The sequence below is a fragment of the Diadema setosum genome, chromosome 1 (genome assembly GCF_964275005.1).
Source record: "Diadema setosum chromosome 1, eeDiaSeto1, whole genome shotgun sequence".
NCBI classification, from domain to species: domain Eukaryota; kingdom Metazoa; phylum Echinodermata; class Echinoidea; order Diadematoida; family Diadematidae; genus Diadema; species Diadema setosum.
In genome coordinates this window covers 14169551-14184812 of record NC_092685.1, presented here as the reverse complement: position 1 = coordinate 14184812, position 15262 = coordinate 14169551, and the positions used below count along the sequence as shown (strand labels likewise).

The window sequence follows — 15262 nt, the reverse complement described above, 5'->3', positions numbered from 1 at the left end:
TGCATTTTTTTTCCAACTGGATTAAAAGTCTGAATCTGGGTAATGGGGAATACGCACAGAGTCGCCAAATCAAAGTTCAATATTACAGATTATCATACAGTTACAACAGCATTCATAATCCTATATCCTGTGAGCTTATACCCCTCAACATTAACCTGCCCACACAAAAGCTTTGTGCAATCTGAAATGACCCCGTAAATTCAAGATTGTGGGTGCGCTGATAACAAATTTCTCTGGGGTGATTTGAAAATGCGTCTTCAAAGTCAGCCACTTCAAATTATTAACGGGACTCGGATCCATAATTCTGCAAATACGCTAAAGACTGGTGATTCGGCTTTCATTATTTTCTTGTTGTTGTTACCTCTTGTGTGTGTGTGTGTGTTTGTGTGTTGTACGTATCATGTGTATATACGTGTGTTAGTCATTTTATTACAAACGAGGTATTTCAAACTACATAAATTTTACTCAGTCGCACAATCTTCATATCTACTAAAGATATATAAAAGGGAAAGGGCGGAACCAAGGCTTGAGACTTGTTGTTGATCAAAATAATGAAGAGTTAAGTTACAAAACGAATTAACACCATTCTCGCTGAATTTACATATCTGTGATTAAAGCAGCTAAAAACAAACAAACGAACAAACAAAACAAAACAAAACAAACAAAAGAAAATAATAAAAAAATGTGGGATATTTGAAACTTCCAAGAATATTCCTTGTTGAGTAACAAGTGAGGTATCACTATAGGAAGGTTTTAGTTTGGCCTATCATGATGGACTTGTGTTAAAATGTTAACAAATGACACTTAACCCATTTTGCCACCAAACTCTTCGGATGGAAAGGGGCATTACAGCTAATGAATAAGTCACCCTTTAACTCACTGCTAAATGAATTCAACACCACTACCCTTGCACGAGCATGGATTCACATCTGTGAGCTCTTCACTCCAATAATTCGCTGTACCAGAGATTCTTACAACATGCAGGCAAGAAATCAACGCCTTTGGCAAAATGTACCCTGACAGCACTAAAAAATTATGAACAGTTTCCTGTAATTGGATGTGATTTTGGAAGGCATGCCACACTCTGCAGTATACTAATCCAGTTAATTAATCTATCTTTGACTACTTTGCACTTTCTATTATGATTTTTGCACTCTCTAGATATTTCTGCATGCTTGAAATAAACTCATGCTATCTGAGTAGATTTTCTTCTATTCCTCTTTTTTTTTTTTTTTTTTTTTGCTGAAACCCTCTACAAAATTCTGTCCATGTCGTCCCCCAATATGATATGCAACATAAGTGATTTTGGTGGGTTTATGGGTACAGCAAAAAGAATATGTGACTAAAAAATATGTAGCATATGCTGCAAAGATTGATTGTATTTTGCTATTTAATGCCTTACTGTCAAAGGAAAGGAAATATTAAGAGCTAAAACACATTTTGAATTTGACGTAACCTAGTCGACTGAATGAAACTATTGTGAAGGGTTTTTCTTCTTGTTTTCCCTAATGGTATACTTTAATCAAATCTAGAAACGCAAGTTCAGCACCAGTGTACGATGGATGGTACTTCAGATCATAACAGAGCAGAGAATGTGACTACAAATGCTTACCTTGAAAATACCATTAGACATGTTTCTCATAAGAAAAATCATTGTGAGTCTCTTAGGTTTGCACAACAATTCTTGTCACAAAAAAGTAACAACAAAGGTTTTTAGTTTTGATGACAGTTTGAAATAATTAATGTAAGTTTTCCATGTGTTGTTTTAAAATGAACACACAGCTGCAAAGTGGATGACATTTGAGGAAAGACTGATCAATGTAACTATCTCATAAAATGAAGACCAAGCATTACTGCAACCTACACCACGACAATACCCCCACTTACAATCTGTTAGAATCAATAAATAGGAAATTATGAACAATAACACCAAAATTGATAATTACATGTTTTGTCAATTTTGCTACATGGCAAGTCTTTGAATTAACAATATCATTGATCTTCATAATCATTTGTAACTTTTCTCAGTTGACATCATGCTCATTATCTTTGTTAAGGGCAGAGGCCTAAATACTACATGTACATGTCTTACAACATGTTAAAAGATTTGCATAAAAGCAGCTTTGGGAGACCACAGACTGCAGTGTTTGGCTATTAGCAGCCCCCAAATCTTGTTCGCCCCACCTCCCTACACTTAGTCTTCTCACCCTTCACCATACAGATAACAACCTAACCGGACTACGACCCCCAATACCCATCCTACACCTTCTTATGAATATAGAAAGAACAAAAAGACATCAAATGATATGAACCAAAATCTAATAAAATCAAACCAAAAAAAAAAAAAGAACATTTTTGGTACATTTAACAAAATACTGTACTGCTGAGTTCAACTCAAAAAAGAATACACTTTTTTGTTTTGTTTTAGGTGACTGGCATAACAATTTTAACTCATTTATAAGATACATCTTCCAAAAAACAACAACAAAGAGTCACAACACAAAGCTTTACACATTGTTTTTGCATAAGGCACCTCATTATGCACAGAATACTTAAAGATTGTGTATGTTCACAAAAAATTACATCAAACACCCTCTGTATATGAAAGGAAACAAATTAAGCACATTAGTAATCACTGACAACAATGCAATATTTTCCCCTAAAACTTCAACAAATATAAACATGGACATTTCATGAACTTAAACAAAATAATGGAGATCTAATAACAAATAATTCACTAACTTCATTAAGTTAGCTTTGAATTAAGTCTTCAGGACTGGACTTAAGCTACCAGAAAGGTAATTAAGGATACTCTAAAATACTTTGTAGAAGTACATAAAAACACTTGCTAACATAAAAAAAAAAAAAAAGCGGGTGACTCAGTTTGAAGGCCAAATATTTTTTTTTTTTTTTTTTTTTTGCGAATGCACACAAAAATATGAGGGAATCAAGTTAAACATATATATTTTTTTTTTTTTACATTATTTTCTGAGGGACTTATGTCTTGTTCTAACAAATTGAAGACATCTTCCCAAACATTTATATGTATATAGCACGGAATGAAGAAAAAAAGACATGTGTAAATGAAGACATGTCAGCGTAGTAAGGAGTACAACAGTAATTTTTGATGTGGAAAAAAAAAAGACAGAAAAAAAAAAAACCCTGGGGGTTCAATGTAGCGTAGAATGAAGTGAATGTGGCATGTATACATAGCTCCACTGCAGACACCCTTCAAAATAGAAACAACAAAAGTTGAAACAATCTCCCTGTTAAAATGCCAAATATGCAACTTTCATGCATTCTGTTGACAATAAAGCAGCTGACACATGAACATTCAAAAAAAGAATGAATGTCTTTCAAAAATTCTTGCTAACAAACACCCTACAATATAATACTTAAAATGTATTGACTTATACATTGTGCTCTATATTTTTTATTATCTTTTGCTAGGTACATAAACGAATATGACAAAGGAAAAACTAAAACTCAGGAATAATTGTTTCACTTCTATTTCTGTATTTTCTATTTCTACAACAAATAAAGCTGCAAAAATATCCATCAACACTCCAATGAAAACGATTCACACTGAAAGAAGAGTGGCTATCTACAAAATGCCACCTTATTTTAGTTCTCTCAATTCAATCAATAATGATTAACTGAAAAGTAAAAAATAAAAAATCAACTCACACTGAATAAAGTATAACAAAAACTCTATAAGCTTTACCCTTCTTCAAAAATCTGATTGCGACATACAATTTGTTTCCTAATCCTTCAAATTATTATAATGAATCACACGCACTGATGCATATATCCAGTTACACACAACGCCTGCAATTTGACATTTTATTTCAACATAATACGGTGATGGAATATTGAAGTTAGAGCTTTTCCATCCCATTCTAAATTCAATAAAATTTTCATAGTAATGAATAGTGACACAATGAAATTACAACTGTAACTGGATATTGCAGTTTAAATACATTTCTATAGTGCACTCCCATTATCACAAACAAGGTCATGACAAAATTCTCAGTACAACAAAGAAAAATTCAGGTCAGAAAATCATTATCTAAATATCTCTAGCTTTATTTTACTGTCTGGCTACAACAAATCTCGATATAGCGAAAGGAAATTGCCAGTCCAGAGGACTTCATTATAACGGGATTCGCCTGTATTGCCTTATTATGTGGGTCGTGTCTCACTGAATGCTTGCTAAAGTGGCAAGATCATTTTGAATTGTAGTTCATGCATGGACTTTGCTACAAAGATTGACTGTATGTCAAGAAATATATCTTGTTCACTTTTACATTGGATCAGATCACAAAAGGGGGGGGGGGTGAATGATGCACAACATATCAAGCATTTGTCAGTAAAATTTTAACCACATACAGGTATGGAATTTGTCGACCTATCACTTGGGAAAAAGGGGGGGGCAAAAGCACTACATCAGTTTACTTTCTGCATGTTCTCCACTTAAACAATGAAAAAAAAAAAAAAAAAGGATGCAGAGAACCAGCAATGGAGTACTTCAGAGTACTGAGTATTGAAAGTGCACAAAACAAACAACCAAACTCACTGAATCAAAGTCATGACGGATCATCCATAGAGGTGGGCGATAAATGGGTCACATGACAAATCAATGATCTAGGAGACAGAACATGTAACGAGAAGCTATTGAAGAAAATAAAAGGTAAAAACAAACAAAAACAAACAAAACAAAACAAAACCCAACCCATAAAGGGACTTGGAGGCGGTGTCAGGGATGTAATCTGAGGGTCTCAGATGTAGTTCCGCCTTGCCAGGACCAGTACGCCCAGCATGATGTTGAGACCAAGGAGCAAACTGATGATGTAGACGTCCCAGTACTGGCCGAAGAGTGCATCCAGATCGACTCTCTTGAGAATGTCTGAATTCTGAAGGAGAAGGAGGAGAAGGAGGAGGAGGAGGAGGAGAAAAAAAGGAATACTGGCATTACCAAATTGTGACTGAAATCAGGAGAAATTGTCAGTAATGTCATTTGAGAGTCGCAGCACGCATCTGCAAATGATGAATGACAGAGGTATGATTCCTGTCGTGAGCGTAAGCACAAAATACGATAATGATGTCATGCGAATGTTCTGAACATGAAATAATGTCATCCATAGCTTGGTAATATTCACTCAATTCTGGTGAGATCATGTTTGGTTCACATTCTATACCATCTTTCATGTACTAGTACTTACATATTGTATGCACATCAGCATATCCATGAGTTTAACTTGTTCTTCCCACAATTCTCTGAGAGCCTTCAATGCCCCAAAACAAGATTCTTTTTTGCCCATCGACAAACAACAGACAAGTTGATACCTGCCTGTGCAAAAACAGTCACACAGTACCCGGTACATGTATCCCTTTTTCAGGGTCAACTGCATGTGCCATCAAACAATGTAAAATGTCAATCAGATGATATGAATAGAGCTTGTGGTGATGATGGACTCGCAAACTCTTTGGTTATACACTATAAGGGCCCCTGAGGGGTCACTGAAAGTCAAAGTCTAGTGAGCTCACCCTTAATGGCTATGTATGTCTTCACACAAGTTTTATAGCAAAACAAATGCACTACAAAGTTGGAAAAATGTAAATTACAGGCAGACAAAACACACAGTTTTTAGACAGAAAAAGAACATATATTTATAGAAGAAACTTTTGATCAAAGTCATTTTTCTGGCCAGCATAACACAAACAGTAGTATAAACATGAATTTAGGCCATGAATGCAGACATGCTTGTCTACATTTGAGAACCTGGCATATCAGGTTCCCATAAGGAACAGGTTTCTCTACCAGTTGCCAAGGTTATTCTAAAACCGATTTGTCTCTGAAGAGAGTGACATTAAAGGGATAGTACATGGTTTTGGTTGAAATGGGGATTCGGGTTTAAACTTTTTACGAGATAACTAGAAACCACTTATAAAAATATTAAAGAGCATACGATTTTGAGAGAAATTCAAAGTTCATTTGATGAAAATCAATTTTGAAATGGCTGAGATGTCAAAAAACAAAGCAAAACAAAGTGGGCCCCAATAAAAGTTGGGTCCCAATAAAAGGTGGGACCCACCTCTGTTTTCAGATATAAACAATCTCAGTCATTTAAAAATGGATTTTCATCAAATGAACTTTAAATTCCTCTTGGCATTGTATGCTCTTTAATATATTTCATAGCCAAAGTGGTTTCTAATTATCTCACAAAAAGTTAAAACCTGAATCTCAATCTCAACCCAAACTATACCATCCCTTTAAGCTCCTAGAATCCTCCTGTACAGCAATGACTGTTGTATGTGTGGCAATTCTGCACCTGTTGCACCTCAGTGGTTTGCCAAATTTCAATTCAGGAAAGAAAAATGTTTCATTTGTCTTGTTCTGTTTTGTTTGTAAACCAAATGCTACCACAATGACAAAGCAAGTTAAATCTAGGTGCATGGGCACACAGTAGGTTCGACATCTATGATCTCACATGTTTGCAATACACTTTGAAATTCATAAAATCCTGTGCAATAAGTCTCTCCGTAATTCAATGACACTGCATGAAAGGCAAGTGCCGACAAATTAGATTCATTACAAAAACTGCCTGCAGCGGCTCCTAGTCAGCGATATTGCTACCTGCACCTCATTACAATCCATGGTCAATGACCACTGTCCATTTGCCGACAATATAAGTCATATCTGGTCAAACAAGCGAGATTAAAATCTTCCAAAAGTCCCTTCACCAAGTCCCTCACTATTGATCTTCTATTGATCTACTTGCGGGTGCATCGCTTCAATTTGCATTGTGAAATATCCACCAGCTTCGCTGACATTGGGGCTCTTCTACAAGTAATATTTTGTGGAGAGTGTGTTGCCCCCGGACATGAGTAATTCATTCATACTTAAGTCCCATGGATATCTTCTCCAGTTGGATAAATTCAATTACAACAGCATTCAGTGCGATATCCCATCATAAGGGGAACAGTCAACAAAGAAGCAAGCCCAAAGACTCTAAAACGGGTGTTTAAAAAAAGAAAAAAGATATGTAACTGCAGTCTTCATATCATGCGGACATTGACAAAATTCTCTTTATCTCAAATACTGTATTGATACATTCTGAAGTATGCTTCAAGATACCAATACAAGACTGGAAAGTAATGGTATGAGGGAAAGAATCAGGAAGTTGCTGACTGCACACTTTCAACGTGCCTGGCAATGACTGATGCTGATAACGTTTATTCTCCTGGCCAACAGCATACTTAATGTCCTGAAAGAAGTTAATTATTATCCAAAAATGTACCTGATTTCAACGCACAACTGCAGTCCCAGCCTACCAGAGACAGGACAGAGAATGTAAGTTTGCATTTCCTGTGCTATGAAAGTACAAAGGACAATACAGATGATCACCTTTTAATCAAATACATGTACTTTCCATATCACTTACCCGACAGGACTATGTGGAAAAAAAAAATAGGTTGTACGCGTATTAAACAAAACAGAGGGCACATGACAAAGCAAGAGATTTACAGACAAGTCTTTTGTAACGAAAAATACATTCAGGATTATTAAAGCCAAAACATAATTCTTGTATGCCACCAGAACTTTCCATTATTGCTCTGAAATGTACACATATGCATAAGAAATGTCTGAAATGGCACTGTAATAATATTTTAGTTGGGAACTGACCAAAATGTGTAACATTAGCCAATAAGGTTCACAGCAAGTCCACAATCTGGGAGCTTACCCCATCACGGTTGCAACATAAATTTTCACAATGAATTATCGGTAATTAACAAATTGGGCCACAACGATATCTATCAATCTTCCATGCCAGCATGCAGCTTGTTTGAAATAATGATTGCACAGGCACGATCGATCATCATGTTACATTCTTTTGTCCCACAATGCTGAACGCGGGGTTACTAATGTCATGTGGCATGATCGAAAGTATTCTGCACTTGTGGCATCAAAACACTCCATCATCCTGGCAAATTGCATCAAGTTTCTTGGCAGTCCCTCTGGATGTATTAGAGGCAAATTTCAGATGATGGAAGATTAATTCTTAGCCCTTCCAAGAACTACAATATGGCTTCAATGCCTTAATTAATGTGGCACAGACAATCCACAACTCTGGACAAGTTGAAGAATGTGCAAAAGATACTAGGAAATTATTGTTGATAATATTAAAAAAAGAACACCATCAATTCTGCCTGATAAAAGACTGAGAGGAGCTTCTTTTTTTTTTTGCTTTTTTTCCCTGACAAAGCTTTTGGAACTCTTGGTAGTTTGAACTGCAGGGTATTGTGGTCTTATGTCTGTGTTTAGTGTCTTGACTCATTCAGTTTGTTTAATATCTCGGCACATGCCTTTCATGCAAAAGCTTTAATATCAAAGGGATACTTAGCAAATCATGCAAACTTGCTTCCACTCCAACTGATCTAGCAAAGAAATGTACATGTAGTTTGGTAACAGCACCTACCATAACGAGCACGATCAAAGCAAATCTTAGTGTAGGCGCTGTTCTATGGAATTTGAAGACAGCCATTATTTGCCCACCTCACCCTACAGAGGGGTAAAGTTAGATCCAGAATCCCTTCACATTCTCAGCAAATCACTAGACCGAGCTGTTTCTAATCAGTTGACTACTGGGTACATTAGGGAGCTTTAGATTTTGACGCGCGGACATTTGAGACAAGTGCGCCGGCACGTTCTCCTCTCCCCTGCGTTGTGCTGAAAAATAGCTTTAGATTAAGCTGAGACGCAATGTATAAAAAATAAAATCGCGCCCCCATATGATCAGTGTATGAAGTAGTTCTCTACGTTGCAAACTGTGCGGACGTAAAAATAGCCCAGTACGCGTAGTGAAAAACTCAGGCGACGCAAGCTGAAAATAGATCGACTTGACGCGCACTTCTGCGCACGCTCAGAACATGTTTTTTCCCTCTGAACGTTCGTGCGTCTAAAATCTAAAGCTCCCTATTATCTCAAAACAACATCCCTTGATTCCCCTCTGTCTGAAAACAGGTCTCAGCTTACAAACTTAACTGATCAAATATTGAGAGATATGGATCAAAGAAATATCACTCCTCCTGTTATGCTCTGATAAATGTCATCAGCCTTTCATATTCTTGATCAAAAGATCATAATACTATGTCTGAAAGCCATGGGTGTGGGTGGAACTGCCCTAAACTGGTTTGATATCAAAGCTGACTGACTAAACTAAGTGTGCTAATGCGAAGGTTAGTGATTTCCCCTCGGAGCAGCTTACTAAAGTTAAGTTTGGTGTACCCCAGGGTTCGGCTGGTGGCCCACTTCTATTATTTTTCCATTATATGTAACACCAACTGGAAATAACCTCCTAAAGCACTGCATCAACTGCTACTGTTATGCAGCTGACATCTAATTTTTCACTTCTACCAAACTTTCATTCCCATCACTCTTGGAAGCAAGAATTAAACTTCACTTATGTCTGGACAATTTCAGACTGGGGTTGATGTTTAATGATCAGACAGACTCCAGTTATATTTAAAGACAAATTCAAACTGTGGTTGATATCAAAAGGTACTAAAATTGAAGGGGGAAAACTAGAAATGTCGCTATGGCGACTGGTATGCCTCCGCAATAATGCATGATTCTCCTAATAGGTCTAGATAGTACATGTGGACAATGTCTGATTACATTTTCACAAAACTGGCAAAATATTAAAATGACAAGTTTGTCACAAATGTGTTGAATGTTCACCTTCCTTGACCTAGGTTTAATTGGATGAATAGGGGAGCATGTATTTGGGATTTAAGGACTTTAACTTGACTTTGACCCATTCATACATTTATGCATTGAGTAATTTTCATGGTATGGAGAAAAAGTGCAATTTCTGTATTGAATAGTAAATTGTTACCATTTTCATCTGGCTTTTGACCCTAAGATTCATAAGATAATCACTGTCAGGCAGAACATGCATAAATATGAAGTACATTTCAAGATAACTTGAACCACTTCCGAGATATGGAGGAAAAAGTTAGTTCAGCACTTTCACTTGATCTTTGACCTTTTGACCTTTGAGGCAAAAACAAAAGAAAAAAAAACTTTCCAGAGAATCTCTATTAGGTTATACATGCATACACCAAGTGTTACAAAAAAATAATCCTGCTGGCATTGCATAAACATGAGGGAAATAGTAAAATTTTGAAGTGTTGCCCTTGACCTTTGACCCCATGAACCCTAAATTCACTAGATAATCACTGCCAGTCAGTACATGTATATATACTATGTTCCATGAAGAAACCTTGAACAATTTCCAAGGTACAGAGAAAAAAGGTGAAGTTTTAATATTTCTACTTGACCTTTTGACCTTTGACCTCATGACCCAAACTTTCACCAGAGAATCTTAATTGGGTAATACATGCATACAGTAAGTTTCAAGAAAATATATTCAGGCATTGCATAGATATGATGGAAATAGTGAAATTTTATGTATTTGACCTTGACCTTTTGACCTTTGACCTTGAGCATGTGCACCCAAAAGTTGAAAGGCACAACTTCACCCCCTAATACACATACAGTTGAACCTCTCTTATCCGGCCTCCCTTTATCCGGATCTCTCTATTACACGGACGCAATCTCGCCGTAATTTTTTATTTTTTTTTTATAATTACGGGAGGAAAGGGGGATTCCCAACTCCTTGAGAACTCCTACACAAACACCCATGAATTACATATTACTTACAACATTAACATACACCTCTATTTTGGGGTCTGTTACTGACTGTAACAATGAAAAGGTTGCAGTATTTTTGCTATGTGGACCAAAACAAATGCTATCTTAAACATATAATGATGATAATAATAATAATGTCTTATTTATCCAGGGTAGCCTCTTCAGTGTTGCCACTGCTCTACCAGAGGGCCCTGCCATTATTATTACCCCAGTGTCGCCAGGTACCCATTTATACACCTGGGTCGAGAGGGACATGGTACGTAGGTAAAAGCATCTTGTCCAAGGACGTAAGCACTTGGTCAGGAATCGAACTCAGATCCTCCGATTGGAAGTCGGGAGTTGCATCCACTATGCCACAGCGCCCCCAATTTATCATTTACAAATGACAAATGACTGGAATGATCTCCCAAATACCCTTTGTCAAATGTCTGCACATGAAAATTCAAACCAAACTTGAAATGTACTTTATTCAACCTTTAGTTAGTCATGCCTTACTTGTATTTCAATTTGTTTTTCAAGAACCCTTCTGTCCCTGTGTTTCATGTCTATATGTATTATTATTAAAGTGCAATGAGCATCAAAAGGCAGACCTGTGTGCCATAAAAGAAGCCACCATCCTTAATATTATCATAAGACAGTGAAAACTGTGTACAACAACAATGTAATACAGGAAGCAACACCTCATACTTCAGTAAGAATCAAAAGGCAACTATTCATTATCTCAATTCTATGAGTATTCTTCATTTTACAGACACAATTTCCTCAGGATTACAATTCAAGAGCACACAGCATGTGACCTTCAAATGCTTGCGGATTTTGAAGATTTCTATAATGAAATACACAAACTATGTCTATTGATATCATGTCCGATGAAATTGGTGAATCCAATAATCCCTGCTAATCATTTTGGGTGAAATGCATTACAAAGTGAATACATTAGTAAGAGATTGAGAAAATTATGGCCAGTATACGCAGGAAAAACAAAAACAAAAGAGAAATATTGGGAAAACAAGCAATTATGCAAATTGTAGGAAACTGGATGACAAAAGAGATGAAAAGATATCATACAATTAGCAGAATATAATCTCTGGAAAAATTGCTCTTGCCATCAAATATACTCCTGTACTAACATGTGCCTGTCTTAAAAGGGACATTACTTGCGCTGCATATTTGTCTCAGTAATCTCTACCCATTATTGTACTTGTCTTTACCCTGGTAGTTCTGTCCATTCCACTGTTCAAGTGGTATTTTCATGGGTCCTCGATCATAATCACAGACTGAAGAAGCAAAGACCATTAGCCGGTGCAATTTATCAAACATATTCGTGGGAGATTTTGCCAGGGAAAAGTATACGATGATAATGTCATAATTTCCAAAGCGAACCGCCAACGCACATCAGAAACATCATCGCAGTAGGCAAAATCTCTTACTTGTCCCCGGGGCTTAAAGATCCAATGACTTACAGAACAACAGCACCAACAAAATCGCCTCAAGAAAAACTTTCTCATGCATAACACAGTGGCCAACCACTGCGCATCTATTTATATTCATCCTACAATTTTCACAATTTGGTGCCCATTCCAGCACCAACAAAGGACATAGATTTAAAAGAAAGAGAGAAAAAACTGCACCTGGCACAAAAATGTGTTTTGAAGGAACAGCATTAAATTCAGATTAAACATTTCAGACATGAAAAAAAGTTTAAAGCCAGTCTCAAGCACTACCCAAAGTGCAATATCAGATAAAACTGATGTCATAATGAGCATTTAATTCCCTCCATCAGACAACCCCCAACCCCCTATCATGTAAGAGAGAGAGAGAGAGAGAGAGAGAGAGAGAGAGAGAAATATATACGTATATACATATGTATCAGGAAATAAAGGTGCAAATATGCACATTTTTTTTTTCTTTACTGCAGAATTCTAGAATCAAATTGAGTCAATCTTGCTCGGGAGATCATTGCCACCAGGCTATTACATCTCTCATCACATGTGCATTAATGCAGGCATCATAGCTGGAACCCGTGAGTACTAGTACAACTCTGTGGGTAGGACTGGGGGGTGCCCGGGGGCCCATGTGCGCTGCTCGCTGGTAATGGTCTGCTGACAGGCTGAGTGTTTTCCATAAAAGAGGGCTTCTTCATTATTCTTTCTTGAGTAAACAACCTGACTCACTTCACTAAATTTGAGACCGGTCGCAAACTCGTGAGCGCTGCAGTTATCAGGTGTTAAATGGGGAACTGAAGGGGGGAGGGGGAGAGGTAGGAGGAGTTGATGGCAATGTGAATATTGATTTATATCTTGTCATTTCTATCAACATGTTACTAGTTGAAAAGAGATTTGAGACATTTCATATGATAGAATATCTAATGAAGATCTGAAGTCATTGTATGCAGGCAGAGAGAAAATAAAAAATTATCCAACATTACATTTTGAATGGCATATATATTCTTCTTTCACTACACAATCTTGATTATTTGTTTAGAATACATGTATGTACAACCCCCCCCCCCCAAAAAAAAAAAAAAAAAACAACACACAAACAAAGAACATTTCAAATGACACATCGACATTGATATCCAAGACTTATTTGCAGAAAGCCTTTAATCCAACTATTTTGTATAACACTATAGTATTACTTCACAATTTTCAAATATTGGCACAGCTGTAACGACTAACTCACTACACCGTCTCACCAGTGCATAGTACAAATCTGCAAAATGAAAGGAATTAATGACCTGACTTGATGATAAAATTGAGTCTACAGCAAGTCAAAGACAACTAAAAGGCAATGACCAAAGAAAAAGACAACAAAAAGAAACAAAAGTTCAGCCAAAGAGGTTACAGATGAAAGGAATACACACTGTGTAGATCTTGGGTTCTGCTGAGCCTGATTCCACATTCCTGACCTGCTGCTTTGGTAAGTGTCACATGATAGTGATTACTCTAATATACGACTGCATTATAAATGAGCAATAATCCAGAGGGTAACCAAGCTATATGGATGTGGTCCCATGAATGCCAAATAAGATCTTCGATACCCAGCAGGCAGGATTTTCTCCTTGGACAAAAATACAAATAGGACAAATTAAAGCGGCTTTTCTATCCAGTTTGCTCACAAACAATTCACCGATTGTGATTTTTCCTCACAAGAAAAAATTTCTTTGGGCCTGTTCTTGGTATATAATAAGGGTGATACATTTTTGCAAATTACTGCCAGTGGATAAGTTCTGTCTCTGCCCAAATATTTGAGAAAAATAAAAATTAGTGAAATTTTGTGTACAAATCAAATAGAGAGCTCTGCTAAACACCTAGATCACACAGAGATGCCAATTTGCTTTACTCTCTAAACTTTTACAATTCATAACTTTTTTGTTTGCATGTGTCTCATTTTTTTCTACCATATTAGCACTGATATTATGGTTTTCATACAAAGCAACACAATATCAGGCTGGATTTTTCCCCCCTTTAAAACATAGATTAAATGCCATGTTTTTAAGAGCAAAGCCATACTCTTAATCAGCCAAGTGATCGGGATGCACAATGCTTGTGATGTCAACTTCTCTAATGCACATATCAAATAAACACTTATGATCTACGATTACGATGTCAAGAAATCCAACATGGCCTCTCAAGAGTGGGTGGCAGAAAGTCGAGACATTTACAAAAAAAGAAGAAGAAAGAGGTGGGGGTTAAAGAAAAAAAAAAATAGTTGAAGGCATGTTCTTCCAAAAAAGAAGCAAATGCAACATGACACTTGTATGTCTACGGCCAAGCCATCAGCTTCCCGCCAATAGTTCGTGGAAACCACCGCCTTCACAACTAATGGCTACTTGTATACATCAGTCTTCTGATGTTGAGAGGGTGAATGTGAAGCACATAATTGGTTAGCTGATTATAAGTCTGGAGAGCAGAAATGCAGAGTAAATTGTCGTGATACTCTAAAAACCAGCCTTCATGTAGCTATTTACCTCTGTAATATTTTCTCATCTCTTCCCTTCCCCTCTCCACATTTATCAATCTATCCATCTATTGTTATATTTGTCTATCCATCTATCTTGACATCTGTCTAGATCCATCTGTCACATTGGTCTATCCATCTATCTTTACATCTATCTATCAATCCATTTTTACATCTCTATCTATACTTATAACTTCCTACAATGTTTCAATTCAATTCAATTCAATTCAATAGTTCATTCATTTCCATCGAAGAGAAAAAAAAAATCATTCAAAGCAGCACAAGTTGTCAATTAGACTTTCATTCATCTGATAAGGACAGTTCATCGAACACAATATAAAGTATGTGCACGAATGATATCATTAAAAAAAAGAAACAATGCACACTTTTCATGTTTTAAAAAAAAAAAAAGGTAATCATAATGACATTCAAAGATCTACACTGCTGAAAAATTTCCCTCAGGGAAATCATGTCTGCCCTTGGTGACAGGATGTTCATCTTTAATGCTGCTCCCAGATTGTGGAGTAATCTCTTCCTGTTGGTATTAAGGCAAAACAGAGTCATGATTGTGAGACCAGGTTGAAA

General features: G+C 36.6%; 1 protein-coding gene across 1 annotated transcript in view; it reads right to left on the bottom strand.

Moving 5' to 3' along the window:
- Window positions 1-4445: 4445 nt before the first annotated feature.
- Window positions 4446-15262, bottom strand: part of LOC140237122 (protein sel-1 homolog 1-like) — an 81663-nt gene continuing 70846 nt past the window's right edge. The window contains exon 18 of the mRNA XM_072317068.1: window positions 4446-4913. Coding sequence (XP_072173169.1) covers window positions 4779-4913 — 135 coding nt within the window. The 3' untranslated portion in view covers window positions 4446-4778. The remainder of the gene's footprint in view (window positions 4914-15262) is intronic.